The following is a 14,881-nucleotide window of genomic DNA, read 5'->3' as shown; positions in this document are numbered from 1 at the left end:
GATACAAGAGCTGCAGCTTTTGATTTCCAGGAGCTTTTTGCAACTTATGCTCCTTCAGCGACTCTTTGGTGGGAACTAGTGTTTCCTTCATCTGCTCTCCGAGGATTCCACTTTCTCTGACTCTCAGCTGTCCAGCTCCTCTTTCCCTCCATGCTCTGGAACAGGGTGGAGTGTCCTTAGTGTTCCCTGCCATGTGATCTCCCAAACCAGGCGTACTAAACCTCCTTTTCTCCAGGTCATTGTCTTTTCAGGGGATTCCCACAAAGCCCTGACAAACAAACAGTTAGCAAAACAGCTTGAAGAAGTTGCAAAATTTCCAGCAATCTAACCCAGCTTCATAGTCCTTAAAGACCACCTCCACATCTTTTTTGTTTTTGTACCCTGTGTACTTAACCCCGTAGTGCTGAGCACATGGTAGGGAGGTTTGCTGACAAAGAGAATGAATGAATTAAAACAAGGAGACCAGAGAGATGTCATAAAAAGCAAGGGAATCACAAGATCAAGAAGGGGATGGTCAATAACACCAACTATCGAAATAAAATAAAATGAGGAGCGAAAGACACCCTACTGGATTTGCAACTAGAAGGTTGATGGTACACTTGGCCATGACAGTTTTATTGGAGAGGTGAGGGCGGGTGAATATGCAATTGAATTAATAGTTGGTTGAGTAATGACAGGTGAGAGGAAAAAGACAGTGAGTGCAGATTATTATGTGGGGGAATGTGGCTACGGAGGAGGTGATTAGAAGTGGACTACGAGCTCAGGGAAAGTTGTGCTTGTTTTTTTCCTTTAAGTTTTACTTCTGTTCTTGTTTTACCATGGGAGATTCTCAGCTGAGGGGAAGGGGCTTGTGGAGAAGGAAAGGTTGAGAAGTTGGTGCTGAATACAGTCACAGATAACACTGTGGGCACAGGGAGTTTGGGGAATTTTCATCTGGGAACCCTGATCTTTGCAGTGAGGTAGGAGCAGTGTGATGTGGGAGTGACCATGTTGGGCTGGGGTTTGAAGAGAGTGGTGAAGATGTTAAAAGACCTGGGAGGGGGAGTTGAGCAAGGAAAAGGGTTTCAAGCACCACACTGAGATCAAAGACCACGGATAGGTGAGAGCCTTGAAGTGCCCAGACATGCGGCTTCCTCCAGCTGGGTTCTTGGCCAACATGGGACCATGAGAGGAGGGAAGTGACCTAAACTGAGGGATTCACAGGGTGTGAGTGATGTTGGCAACACTGTCAAGAGGGAGGTTTGGGTAGAATTGTAAGGAAACAAACCCACGAAGGACCTTGAGCGTGAGGAAAGGGGCTAGGTGAAGGAACTGGAGGCTTAAGAATAGTGTGTTGGTACCTGGATGTAAGAAAATGAGTCAGGTTGGGTGGGGTTGAGGTTACGAATGAGAGCAGTCTCAGATCATGGCAGGATGCAGGCGAGGTCTTGCCAGGTGGCGGTGGCTGAGGGATATCAGTAAAGCACAGAGCGCCAGCTACTTTGGGAAAAAGTAGGTCATTACTGCTCAGGTCGCAGTAATGGTTTGACAGTCCAGGCAAGGCACCCAGGGGGCCCCAGGATTTGCAGTCAGGAGCCGCCTATTCAGACCAATGTGCAAGCTAACTGGCCTCACCTGATTCTCAGATCTGTCAGAGGCCATATCAAGAGCACCAACCTCGTGGGATTATTGTGAAAATTGAATGAGATCATATACTATATGGGGTGCTGAGCACAAGGCCTGGCACATAATAAGTACCATAACAAATATCAATAAATAACAGCTGTAGCCCTTTCTGGGTGGCTCAATTTGGTATATGGAGCATTGTTCCATATACCAAAAGGTTACGGGTTTGACTCCTGGTCAGGACAAATACCTGCATTGTATGTGAAAGGGAGGCAACAGGTCAATGTTTCTTCTCTCCCACGTTGATATTTTTTCTCTCTCTTTCCCTCAAAATAATAATAATAATAATAATAATAATAATAATACAGCTACAATAAAACTGCTAGGTTTCCACTAAGAATTCTCGATGTAGGACAGATAACACTAACATAGAAATGCATAAGAGGACATGTAGGTGTGGCCTTCTTTGCGGAAACAGCATAGATTTTTGGAATCACACATTTGCGTTTGCAATCCACCCCGTGGCTTACTAGCAACTCGACTGGACACAGGCCATTTAATCTGTCTGAGGTTCATCATGATGCTGTGTTGTTACTACCTTCATTCCCCCAAATGGATGAAGTGCCCGCCTACTAAGTACCAAGCATTGTAGCAGGTGTTGGAGATAAGGGGACTTGAAAAAAGACACTCTCCTTGTGCTCACAGTGTACCTGGGAGGCAAGCAGAGACCATTCTATTTGGGAAAACGAAGAGCTCTGCCAAAGCGAACCCTGAGGGAAGCTGGTCAACACTGGTTCATGCCGGAGAGGTCTTTGGTCTTGATGAAGTGATTGGCTCATTCCCTCCTTTATAGAAGGGGAAAACATAAAACCTAATACATAGCTCCCACTTTTTAAAAATAATGGGGGTTTAGAAACTATTTGGGAAAGATGAATGGAGAAAAGTAGGTCTTTTTGAATGTCTGGGCTCTGTGTGGACACTGCCCACTGGGAAAGGTTGTGGAGTTGAGGTCAGATCACCGGAGTGCTGCAGTGACAATTCGGTAAGTGGCTCAGGTCTTCAGTTCCCCCATCTGCAATTTCTGAATAATAACAGGAACCACTTCGTAGAGTTAGTGTGAGGACTGAGTGAGTCAATTCGCGTACAGTGCTCAGGACAGGGTCTGGCTCACAGTGAGCGCTCAGCATACATGTGTATTAGCTATCACGATTCTGTCAAGGACGATCTTACGAAAAGAGGGCAAGTGTTTTCCTCAGCCTGTGCAGGGAGCATCAGAAACTGTGAAGGGTGGATCAAAGCAACAAAAAGTAAACTAGAAATCATTTTTAGAATAAGTAGATTTGCAAAATGTCAGGACCAAAAAAGAAACAAGAAACTTCTTGTCGACACAGCTGAAATTCAACATTATACAGACCTACAATATCCTGAAAGTCTTGAATGTAGTATCTACACCATAAATATTGCACTGATATCTTAAGTATTTGCTTTACCTAAGATCTAAGGGAGTGACTTATTTAATAGTTTTCTCTTCTTTTTCTCAGTTGAAAAGAGAGAAACCAAGACTTTCCCTTTCACCTGATGGAGTCTGAGTCACACCCCCAGACTGGGGGGTTGGGCAGCTTTCCAGTCACCTGCTGTGAAAGCCCCTGAGCTCCTGGGTGCAGGTTGTCACTGGCATCTCAGTCCTTTCCCAGGATTCCATCAGAATCTTGTCTCCTCACCTTTATTGCAGAAGTCAAAAGAGAGAGACTAGTGTGACCAGAAGTCCAAAGGGAGAATAGCCCACAGGGGTTTTTCCTCTACAGTCCCTTAACAGTTTCTTCCAATCAGATGTTTCCAGGGCTATTGAACTGGTTTTGGAACTTTAGAGAAAATCCTCACCTCTTCCCTATGATATGCCCCCTCCTTCAACTCCTTAGGGGCTTTCTCCTCTCTGAAATTTGATCTTAAATTTAAACACAGTGTTCCCATAGAAACTGTGTAGCTTCCCTTTTTCTGCCTGCCTTACTTCTGTTTAAAAGCTAGATTCAAGCTATCATCAGAAAATGGAGAGAGAGGCAGGGAGGGATGGAGAGAGAGAGACAGAGTGAATGAATATGGATGCCCAGGACCCACAGCATCAATTATTGTGTGCATTAGTTTTTAAAGACTTTACTTGGTAAAATTAAATAGCAGTTCTTAGTTGGTTCTCCTTATTTTATTTGTTTACTTTATTGGGCTGTGGAAAATCACAAGACTTAATGTGCTAACACTGCTTCTTCTCTAGCTGAGAAGGCCCTCCTAAAACCTCAGAGGAAGTGCCTCTAAGAAAGAAATCCCCTTCTTTTAAAGAGGGCCTGCCAGCAGGGGTAACGTTTTCTATTTTTAACCTTTTTCTAAAAAATTGAGGTATAATTGATATATAACAGTAGTTTCAGGTATACAACATAATGATTCTATACTAACCTTTTAAAATTGTGGTAAAATATACATGGCATAAATTTACCATTTTAATCATTTTTTATGTATATTTCAGTGACATTAAGTACATTCACACTGCTGTGAAGCAATCACTATCATCAGCTCCAGAACTTTTCCATCTTGCCAAACTAAAACTCTGTAACCTTTAAACACTGATTCTCCATTCCTCCACCCCTGCCCCGCCTTAGCAACCACCATTCTGCTTTCTGTCTCTGTGCATTTCACTACTTTAGGTACCTCATACAAGTGGAATCATACAGGATTTGTTTTTATGTGTCTGGCTTATTTAATTTAGCATAATGTCTTCAAGGTTTATCCATATTGTGGTATGTGTCAAAATTCCATTCCTTTTAAGGGTGTTTTTAACCTTTTTGACAACTCAGCTTTTATTGAAGCTCTTTGAACAGAGGGATGCTTGGTAAATGGGTAAGTCTTAACCAACTTTCTGTATTTATTCATCTGGTTTTGACTTCTGCATTATCATGTAAACATATCCAAGCAGATGTCATAAACTTATGGTATCATAAACAGGTGAGTGGTAAAACAGACTGCAGGGGGCTAGGGTGAACTGTAGAGGCCTGCCTCTTACAATGGTGGCCACTGCTTATCAAGTCCAACCCGTATTTCCAATATGTAATATAGACCCAGTACTGCATGTAAAAATGTACTGATTTTCATGCATTGGTCAATACTGTTGTGCCAAAGAGAACTCATTTGCAGGAACCACGTAGGTCTTGCCACAGACCACGAGTTAACAGTCTCTGCTAGGGTTTTTTTAAAAAACCTAATGCACCGTGGACAGTGTGGCTCAGTTGGTTGGAGGGTAGTCCAGTAGACCAGAAAATTGCGGGCTGCATTCCTGGTCAGGGAGCATGCCTAGGTTGCGGTTCGTCCCTGCTCAATGTGTGCATAGGAGAGGCAACCGACCAATGTTTCTCACATTGATGTTTCTCTCTCTCTTCCCTTGTTTATAGAATCAATAAGCATGTCCTAAGAGAGGCTTTAAATTTTTTTGAGCTGTTAAATACTTCCCATCTTACGATAGACAGACATGTTTGATTTAAAAACAAACAAACAAAAAACAAAATTCAACCGAGTATATTGGAACATCTAAGTGACTGGCAAATTGGGCTGCATTCCATCTAGCAACCAGAAGGGAGCTCTCAATTGTACAAAATGCAAAGATTTTAAAGGAAGAAGGGTGAGACAAGGGAACTATTAGAAAGTTTTTGGGGATTGGGCAGGGACTTCTTTTCAGGAAAAGAAGAGGAAGGGTTTTTATTATGTAGATTGCCTCTTCTTGCTATGGTAGCAGAGACCAAGGACTAGACTGGAAGCGGGTCAAGGAGTGGAGTGGTATATGTGATACTGAATACTATAAAGATTTCCAGAGGAAGTAGCTTTTGACTTGTCTTTAAGGATGATTTCGGTAAGCAAGGTCTGGAGGGCAATCTAAGTAGAGGAAATAATTTGAGCCAGAAATCAAACACTAAGTTGGCAGGTAATGAGTCTGAAGAGGTTGCATGGTCTCCTATTCCAATTATTTAATAGTGTGTTCTTAGGTGAGGTACCAGCTCATTGACAGCTTAGGAGGCTAAGAATGGTACGGAAGCAGAGGGACATTTACAAGGTCTCCTGTGATCCAAGCGCCCAGAGCTCTCCCTGCACGCCCCCTCCAAGGCCGCCGTCTCGACCACGACCACCTTCAGGGACTACAAGTCCCGTCATGCAGCGGGGTCGTGCCGGGAGCCCCGCGGGACGCCCCGCCCCTCAACAGGCCCCGCCCCAGGCCCCGCCCCTCCTGCCGCAGCCCCCTATCGCCCGGTCAGCCCCGAGGAGTTGCCCCGTGGCCACGGCAGACGGAAGCCCAGCAAGAGTCTCGGCAGAGGCGGCGGCAGGATGGGAGACTCCAAAGTGAAAGTGGCCGTCCGGATCCGGCCCATGAACCGGAGAGGTGAGAACCGAGCCCGCGCGGGGCCGCCGCAGCGGAGGCGGCAGGTGCCTGGTGCGCCCCTTCGCGGCGGCCGCCGTGTGGGGTCCAGCCGCCCCGCCCCTGGAGTCCGCATCCGGGCTGGAGCGCGGCCCGCGCACCCCGAAACCTTGTCCCTCCACTCCCGCCCCGCCTGTGCGGGACGCCCCTCCCCTCGTCTGCACCGAGTCCCGGGGCGCTACGGGCCCCACATCCCAGTCCGCTGCCCCTTCCGCCGGCACTCCCGACCCACCCCAGAGCCCTTTCGCCCTCTCACCCTCTCGCCCTTTCTCTCTCCCCTGCCCTTCCAGGAGGGCGCCCTAGTCCTTCTCCCGCCCGGGCTCTCTTCCTCCTTCCCCCACCATTCCCCCTCGGCCCTTGCCTCGAGGAGTCCCCGCTGTCTCCTCTCCAGCTGTCAGTGCGGCCCCCGCCCCTTGGGTCCTCACCGGTCCGGCCTGGCAGGGACAGCCAGGGACCCCGAAGCCCTACGTCACCGGCCCAGCCGCCCTAACCCTGCACTTTGGTGGCCCGCGGCAGGAAAAATGGCAGGGACTTTGGTTTACTCCTCCTGAGAGCACTTAAGTGCAAAAATTCCTCCTGTTGCTTTTTCACTTTATTTCCTTTTAATGTGGACGGTCTTAGAGAGTTGTAAATAACTTTGATTGACGTTGGGTAGAAGAGATGCCTCCCTACCCCCACTTTTTTGACTGTTGAGAAAGTTTTGTTTTTGCTTCAAGTCATATTGGTCATCTCTCAACAATAAATAGTTTTAAGTGCCAAGATTCTTGTGGAACTGTATCTTTCAGACATTCTCTTCATTCTGCAGGGAGGGTAGAGAAAGCAGATAAACCAAGTACATCTTAAATCCTCTTTAGACAGATAGACTGGAGAGAACCCCAAATGGCAGTCGAAAGAGAAGGTGGGCTGTGTTTTGGCATCTTTATTTATATTCACCTTAAGTTTATTACTGTCACCGTGATTAAGAAAACTTAAACAAACAAAGCCACGTTAAACACAGTTGATCTGGGATTTGATTCTGAAAGGATGATTAACTAGTGTGGGTGAGTTACTTTAAATGAGATAATATATTTGAAAACCTTTTCGGTATAAGGTTATATTATTGGGGAGGTCACTATTATAATCCCAGGAGATAACTTTTCAAAAGATTAACTAATCGGGATCATTTGTAAGTACCAGAGTCACGCTCCATGTCGGCGATTTTCAACCCGTGTGCCTCAAGAATTTTTGAAACATGCAATACCTGACTGTTTAGTCAAGGGCACTGACCTCTCTTCCCTTAGATTGCCAGATAAAAAGTGACAACAGCCCACACAACAATAGCTGTCAGGTGTGAATGAATCAAAATTATACGTATTTTTTGTCAGATTGGCAAAAAATATATTTTTTGGTGTACTGTAGAATTTTAGTAATTGGTTTATGCATGCCATGAGATTAAAAAGGTTGAAAATTTCTGTTCTAAGTTGTTCTTGCCACTTCTTTGTTCATTATGTCAAGCGTTGTTTAAGTCCATGTAGAGATTTTGAGTTGTTTTCTTGTGTTCCTTTTCTTTGCTGCCTTTTGTATATAGTGAGGCATACAGATCAACCAGTTAAGATATACTTTGTTGGTTTGTCCTCTTGGGAGTAGGTTTATCTCTTATCTTGGAGTTATGTCTTCTATCGGAATTGGTGATTCCTTCTGTCCTTGCTAGGTCAGCCTAAGGATGTTAGGTGACCAAGAAGAATTTTTCCCTAAGAACTTAAACTAGTTTAGCCTTGGCCTCACTAGTTCCATGCTCTGACAAAATGAAAGGACTTGGAGGAACTCTGAAAGTTTTGAAAAGCTTCTGTTCTTCGGTGTTCAGGAAAATTCACCTTAAGTTTGTTTACCATTACAGTGAGTAGGACAACTTTAAAAAAATAAAAAAAACCCAAGCCACATAAAATATAATTGATCTGGGATTTGATTCTGGAAGGATGATTTTAGCATGTTCTTAAAATTTCTTTTTCATAAAAAAATCTTGGATATGTCAGTGCTAAAAAGGGGCAGTTAACCAACCACCACAGAAGACCTATCTCAGATGGAATCCTTCCTCTTCTCCCACCATGGGTTTCAGTTTTTGAGGGGAAGTTCTATCCTTTTTACTTATAAATTGTCATTAATTAGGATGCAGTAATTATCAATATCAGAGTTTGGAGAGATGCATAGAATTATAATTTTAGCTATGGAATGGATGTTAGCTTTTTTTTGGCTGAATGTTAAACTTAAGGTTTAGATATAGATCCATTACTTGGCAAATAGAAATGCATTTGTGGTAAACTGCCTCATTCATTTAGTGCTCTCTCTTACATAGCCTTATATTTCCTGAAAGCACATAGACTATTGGTCCCATTTCTAGTTTGTTGTGAAGTAGTTGTTTACATAAGTCTAGAGGTTTCTGTGGGATGAAGTGTAGTGAAATTCTAAAGCCAGTGATTTTTAAGAGAGAGGGAGAAACATTCACGTGAGAGAGAGACATCGATGGGCTGCCTCTTGTATGCAACCCATCTGGGCACAGAACCCGCAACCTGGGCATGTATGTGCCTTGACTGGGAATTGAACCAGCTACCTTTTGCTTTGCAGGATGACGCCCAACCAACTGAGCGACAGGAGTCAGGGCTAGAGTTTGTTTAAAAAGGCTAAAACAAAACCATATTCCTTTCCAGTAATTTTGAAAAGGGTCATATTGCTTTGACCAATTACTACTTTTGGGAAAATTAATGTATTAAGTAATAACATATAATAATGATAAATAGTAAACTTTTAGTCATAATTTTTTTTTCTTAATATATTAGTGCAGGAATCAACCTCAGAAATCTCTCTTCACAAGTAAGAATGAGGTGAGAATGGATTACTGGGGTGATGCAGTTTTGCTGTATAGACTTTGATATTTGGAATTACATCAGCCACTGTTTGGAATTTGCAAGAAACTTTTAGTGAACTCTTAAGTTCTTCACGTGATTCAGCATCTGACTATGTTTAGGTGTTAAGGTAGCTAGTTGGTTTATTATTTCTCATTTATGAAAGTAAGAGTGTTTCAGTCATTTTTTGCTAAATAAGAGTTGCAATGGCTAACATGCTTTTGTCTGGAATATTTTTCTTGTTGCCCATTTTAACATTACTAACAAAGCAAAAAATATAAAGGAAAAAGTCTCTGACATTCTTCCATTTTGACAGCTCATACTCTCATTTTCTTATTTCCATTCTGCTTTGTGTTCACATGCACATGTAATTTTACATAGTTTTAATTTTGCTTTTGTTCGTTTGAAATATGAACTTAAGTTAAAGAAAAAGGGGTAAACTTGTTATGAGCTCTCGAGTTCTATTTATGAATACTGTTTGTCATTTATGTTATGTTCCACAGTTGTACAACTCACCAGGTAACTCTGGTTGTGTTTTTCTATCTACTGTAAAGAACACCAATTCATACATAATTAATCAATCTAATTATTAAATGAACTGCAAGTTTTACAAGCATAATTGATGGTACTACTTAGATCAGTGGATACTCTCCTGTTTAGGAATTTGTAAAGTTCCCATTTTAGGAGCCTTAGGTGGTTTAAAAATATTAGATATTTATTGAGTGCCTGCCCTGTGTCTAGCTTGTATTAGATATTATGGGATCTTACTACGTTTCTTCAAGGGGCTTCCCGTGTTTAAATATGTATAGGATCAACTACCAAAATAAATAAATCTACATAAGAAGTATTTGGAAAATACCTTTGCTGTCTATCTGGCGTGGTGAAATCAGAAATTACACTAGAAATCTAGTTAGAGAGAAAAACAGTGAAAAGGGTTATTGCAGATGTTAGTTAGTGCAGACAATATCTGTTTATTTCGATAGGCATTTCTCAAGGGCTTACTTTGCATTTTATAGTACCCAGTGCCATGAAGGACACGAAGAATGTAATATCCAGCAGAAGTCAGTGTATAAGTAAATCACTGTCTAGTATCTCAGTGGAAAGACTATTACATAGCTATTAAAAGTGGTGAAAATTAAAACCAGGGAAGACTGTTTTATATGTTAGAAGTAAAAGCAGAATGTAATACGGTATGTGTAACTGTACTAAATTTACTATTATGATAATCTATTCAATCTACTATAATGACTATTACTTTATAAAAATGTAAACAGGAATGGGCAAGGGCTAGAAAGAAACATGAAAAAATGAGATTGATTGTTCTTTTTGGGAGAATTTTATTTCCTAAAAACTTTTAGTGTTGTCTAGTATTGTAGTTTTCAGTTTTTTTAAAGTGTGTTTGTTTTATGGTTCTTGCTCATGAGGAAATGACTGTCATGTGAAAAGATAAGATTTAAAGGTAAACACCTCTAGCAGATTGCTAGGTGATTAACTGCCAGGTGAGTGAGAGGGAAATACAAGAATTTGGAGGAGTGAAAGCCCCCTGGATGGGGCTTCCCTGGGGAGGGAGAACTTTGGACTTGGAGGAGGGAGTTTATGATTGGAATCGGTGCGAGGAGGAGACAGGGAAGGGCATTGGTTCTTGGAGGAGGAAATATGGCCTGAGAGCAAAGGCACAGAAACAGGAATGAGCGAGGCAAGTTTAGGCAGCAGAGACAAGCTTAGCCTGTCAGAGAGGAGGGCTCTCTGAGGTTGACTGAGAAAGATGAGTGGGATTAGAAAGTCAGGGCAAAATTACAGGGAGCCCTGATGCTAGCTGGGCCCAGAAGTCTGGGTTTAGTGTGGCTGGTCCATGTGCTCTAATTTAGCTTATTTTAGAGCTCTGTGTGGGTCTCGGACACAAACACCAAGGGGAAAGATTGCCAGATCTCAGGGCAGATTGCAAGCCTGGGTAGATGACTGATTCAGGACATGCTGGGCAGCGTTTAAGAGCACAGATGGAAATGAACCCATGTGAATGGCTTCAGTCAAAACTAAGTGAGCAGTCATGGATCAAAAGCAAGGCAGAACTGAAGTTGCCTTCATATCTTGGCTATTGTAAACAGCGCTGCCATGAACATAGGGGTGCATATAGCTTTTGGCATCCGAGTTTTGGATTTCTTGGGCTAAATATCCAGAAGTGGAATTGCTGGGTCATAAGGTAGCTCTATTTTTATCTTTTTGAAGAACTCTATACTGTTTTCCATGAGGATTCCCTTTTTAAATTAGTCAAAGAAAGACAAATACCACATGATTTCACTCACATGTAGAATCTAAAAAACAAAATAAACAAACAAAGACAACAGAAAACAAACAGTTGCCAGGAGGGAGAGGAGTTGTGGGGTGGGGGTGGGGGGCAGTTACTGGGTGAAAAAGGTAAAGGGATTAAGAAGTACAAATTGGCACTCATAAAAATAGTCCTGGGGACGTAAAGTATAGCATAGGGAATATAGTCAATAATATTGTAATAATTGTATAGTATAGGTGGGTACTGGACTTCTCAGAGAGATAAACCTGTAATTATATGTATGTCTAATCACTGTGCTGTACATCTGAAACTAATATATTGAATGTCAACTATAACTGAAAAATTTTAAAAGTTAAAAAACAAGGTGAAACCGAGGGAATAGGAGGAAGTTTAGAAGGCCCACAGTCCGTGAAGAGACAAGTAATCCTTAGGAAATGAAGGGAGCAGAGCAGGAGGGGAGAATCTGCTTGAAACAGGAAGGTGTTTTTGACCCTGAGGCCAGTCGGTGGTTGTTGGCCTTTTCAGAGAGAACTGATGTTGAGTTAAAGATGACTGTGGATGGAAATGTCTGACATGTTTTCTAAAACAGAAGATACTTGTTATACTAGCAGCTGCTTGATATGCTAATGGAATGAGACACACATCTATTACAACATTCTTTTGTTTCTACCGTCAACTCGTCAACTCGGTGAGTGAAATGGGAAATTATACACGTAGGGCCAGAGGCTTTTGGAGGAGAAAGTACAATTTTATAAAATAAAATAATATAAAAATTTGTTTGGATTGGCATTTACTTTTACCTCTCAGCTCCATAAAACAATGACTAATGTGTAACTTTTTCAATTCTTAAGTTCTGAAGGTGGAAGAAACCACTGACAAAACTTCATTAAGCAGATGAGTTGAGATGTTTGTTGAGGGGAAATGGATTTATTACTGATCCTTATGCTTGCTGATCAAGTCTCCTTATATAGAGCATGTTTTAAAAACCTTGGCATAAAGTGTAATCTGTGGGGAAGTGTGCGAAGCTAACTGGTCTCTGACACAATCCATGGATTAACTGGAACCGGGCTTTAACTCTCCGAAGCTGTAAATATCGTTAAAAGTTGGTATTGATTAGTTCATTAAATTTAACACAAGTTGATTGAAGAAAAAATAATAACTACTTTTCGAGAGCTTTCTGTTTGTGAACTATAGAGTTAGGTGCTTTTATTAGTTGTTTTATTTTTCAAACAAAACTTTAAAAATGGTAGCTATAGAATTTCTATTTAACAGAATTCTCAGGGAGGCTAACTACCCAGAATTACAAAACTGGTATTGTAGAGCTTGAATTTTGCCTACTTTGCCATTAAAGCCTGTATGTTTACTATTATATTGGAGATGATGATCATTTACATTTTTTTATTTATAGATTTTAGAGGAAGGGAGAGGGAGAAATACCAATTTTTGTTGTTCCACTTACTTATGCATTCATTGGTTGATTCTTTTATGTGCCCTGACCGGGGATCAAACCCACGGCCTTGGCTTATCAGAACAATGCTTTAACCAACTGAGCTACCTGGCTAGGAAGAATGAGATGATTTCTAAGAGGATTTTGTATTCCTGAATTTACATAAGTTTCAAAGGTGTGCAGGATACACAAGAAGCATATGATGTTTGCCTAGAGGAGCTCTCTGCCATGTTAGTAATAAGAGATGCACAGGTAGGTCAGTTTTAAGAAAAATGTACACAACGCCGTGATGACAACGCATTATGAATTAAAGAAATGGGAGTGGGCCTTCAGAGTGATGAGGAATGAGTTGAAGTCAGTGGTCAGGGAGGAAGCCATGGCACTTGGGGTGCACAACAGGAATTGTAGGAATTAGCGAAACGTGGATATAGGTATTAGCAAGATATTTGCAAGAACAGTGAAGAAATTAGATGTAAAAGTTCAGACAGCAGGAAGGAGACAGTATCCGTATAATTCACGTTATTGAGAGGTGACTGTGTGCTGACATGATCCCCAGCACTAAATTAAATTATTTCAGTTAATCCTCACAACAATGCTAGGAAAGATTAACACTGTAATTCCATTTTACAGATGAGAAAATGGGAATTTAAGTAAGTATTAGCAACTTGCCCCAAATCACATAACTGCTAAGTGGAGAAACTGGCAGTTGGAACCTAGGCAGTTCAACTCCAGAGCCCAAGCCCTTGAATTTTATGCTTTCTTGGAAAAGTTGGAAGAATACAGGGAGTGAGGGATGAGAAGAGCGATGTAAGTTGCCTTTACTGATGTAGAGAGGTTTATGGTGTGTAGAAAGATATGAAGTTGTTTAAATGAGGAACAGGAGGTTAAGAAGGGTGTCCTGGTTTGAGGAGTACAGTGACTGTAGGTTTTGAATAGAGCAGTGGCACTGTTAAAGTGATGCTTTAGGAAGATAAATTACTCTATGTGTCTTTACTGTGCCCACAAACTTATAGGTTAGCTTGTTGCTGTTTCACGGGTGCTGATAGAAGACGGGGGACTTCTGGGTCCAAACTTGTTGATGGACCAGCAAACAGCGTGAGCACCTCCCTGGGCCTGCAGATCTCACAGGGCTGATGTGGAGAAGTCCAGGTGGATGCTGTGCCAGCAGTGGGTTTGCGTTGCATCTGAGGAATACTGAGCATGGGGAATCCATTGCTTTAAGGTGGTGAGGAAGCCTGCTCTTTGCCCTGAAGGAAGAATCAATCCTGCGAAGTTACTGGCTACAAACATGTTTCTGAGATGGGCTGGGTAAAGAGCTTCTGTGGCTTTGCATTCTAGATTTATCCAGATAGAATGTGTCAAGGTGATACGAAAGCAGCTGAAATTTAAGAAATTTAGGAAGACTTCAAAGCTTCTGATTAAGATGACTAAATGAATGCTGATGTCATTACCTGATATCAGAGGTATGGGAGAAGCAGGTTTTATGGTGGAGGAACAGGAAATGATGAGTTCTATTTTTGGACATTCAAGAGTATTTTGTCAGTGCTTATGTGGTGCATGGACTGCACCTATAACTATGAGTAAGATGTAAGTGCATGCCAGAAGAAACGCAGCAGACTTGTGGACCTTTACGTGTCTGCAGTTCAGCCAAGTCTGGATGGATCTAGACGGCTGTTGCACATATGAGTCTGAAACAAAGGGCCTAGACATACACGTAGATTTGGGAGTCATTACTGTGTTCAGAAGACAGAACACCAAAGCAAGGTATGTTTTTTATTTGGATGGAGGACACAGAGGCCAAGAACAAAGACATAAGGAGAAGCAGGTGAAAAGTAATGTGGAAGTTATTACGGGGAAAAGATGTGTCCTAAAAATGGTCAGTAAATCAGAAATCACAGGAGTGGCACTCATAATACTGAGTTGTCTTCAGTGGATTTAGCTTGATGGCGGTCAGTGGTAGTTTTCAGGAGAATAATTTTGACTGACTGCATGAGTGAGTCTGGCGTGTTGGTAGTGAGCTGAGAAATAGTGGGCATGCCGACATGGAGGCAGTGAGTTACATGGAGATTCTTTCCTGAAGCTCCACGTAAAAGGGAGGGTAAAAAGTGGTATCCAGCAGTGTGCTTAGGAGCAGGACATTTTTTTTTTTAACTCTGGGAGACATTTGAGTTTTGTTAGAGACAGAAAGAGCCAAAAATTTGAGACTGTCAGAG

At 42.0% G+C, this 14,881-nt stretch overlaps 1 protein-coding gene across 2 annotated transcripts in view; it reads left to right on the top strand.

Annotated features, from left to right (window-relative positions):
- The first annotated feature begins 5,874 nt into the window (after positions 1-5,874).
- The window catches only part of KIF13B (kinesin family member 13B), a 165,676-nt gene continuing 156,669 nt past the window's right edge, over positions 5,875-14,881 (top strand). For both annotated transcript variants that reach the window (XM_045831811.1, XM_045831810.1), the window contains exon 1: positions 5,875-6,019. In XM_045831811.1, coding sequence (XP_045687767.1) covers positions 5,965-6,019 — 55 coding nt within the window. In that variant the 5' untranslated portion in view covers positions 5,875-5,964. The remainder of the gene's footprint in view (positions 6,020-14,881) is intronic.

This window comes from Phyllostomus hastatus, unplaced genomic scaffold, assembly GCF_019186645.2.
Source record: "Phyllostomus hastatus isolate PE091 unplaced genomic scaffold, TTU_PhHast_1.1 phas_contig_159, whole genome shotgun sequence".
Taxonomy (NCBI): Eukaryota; Metazoa; Chordata; class Mammalia; order Chiroptera; family Phyllostomidae; genus Phyllostomus; species Phyllostomus hastatus.
Note: the sequence above shows the minus strand (reverse complement) of the source record. Positions and strands in the feature narration are given on the sequence as shown.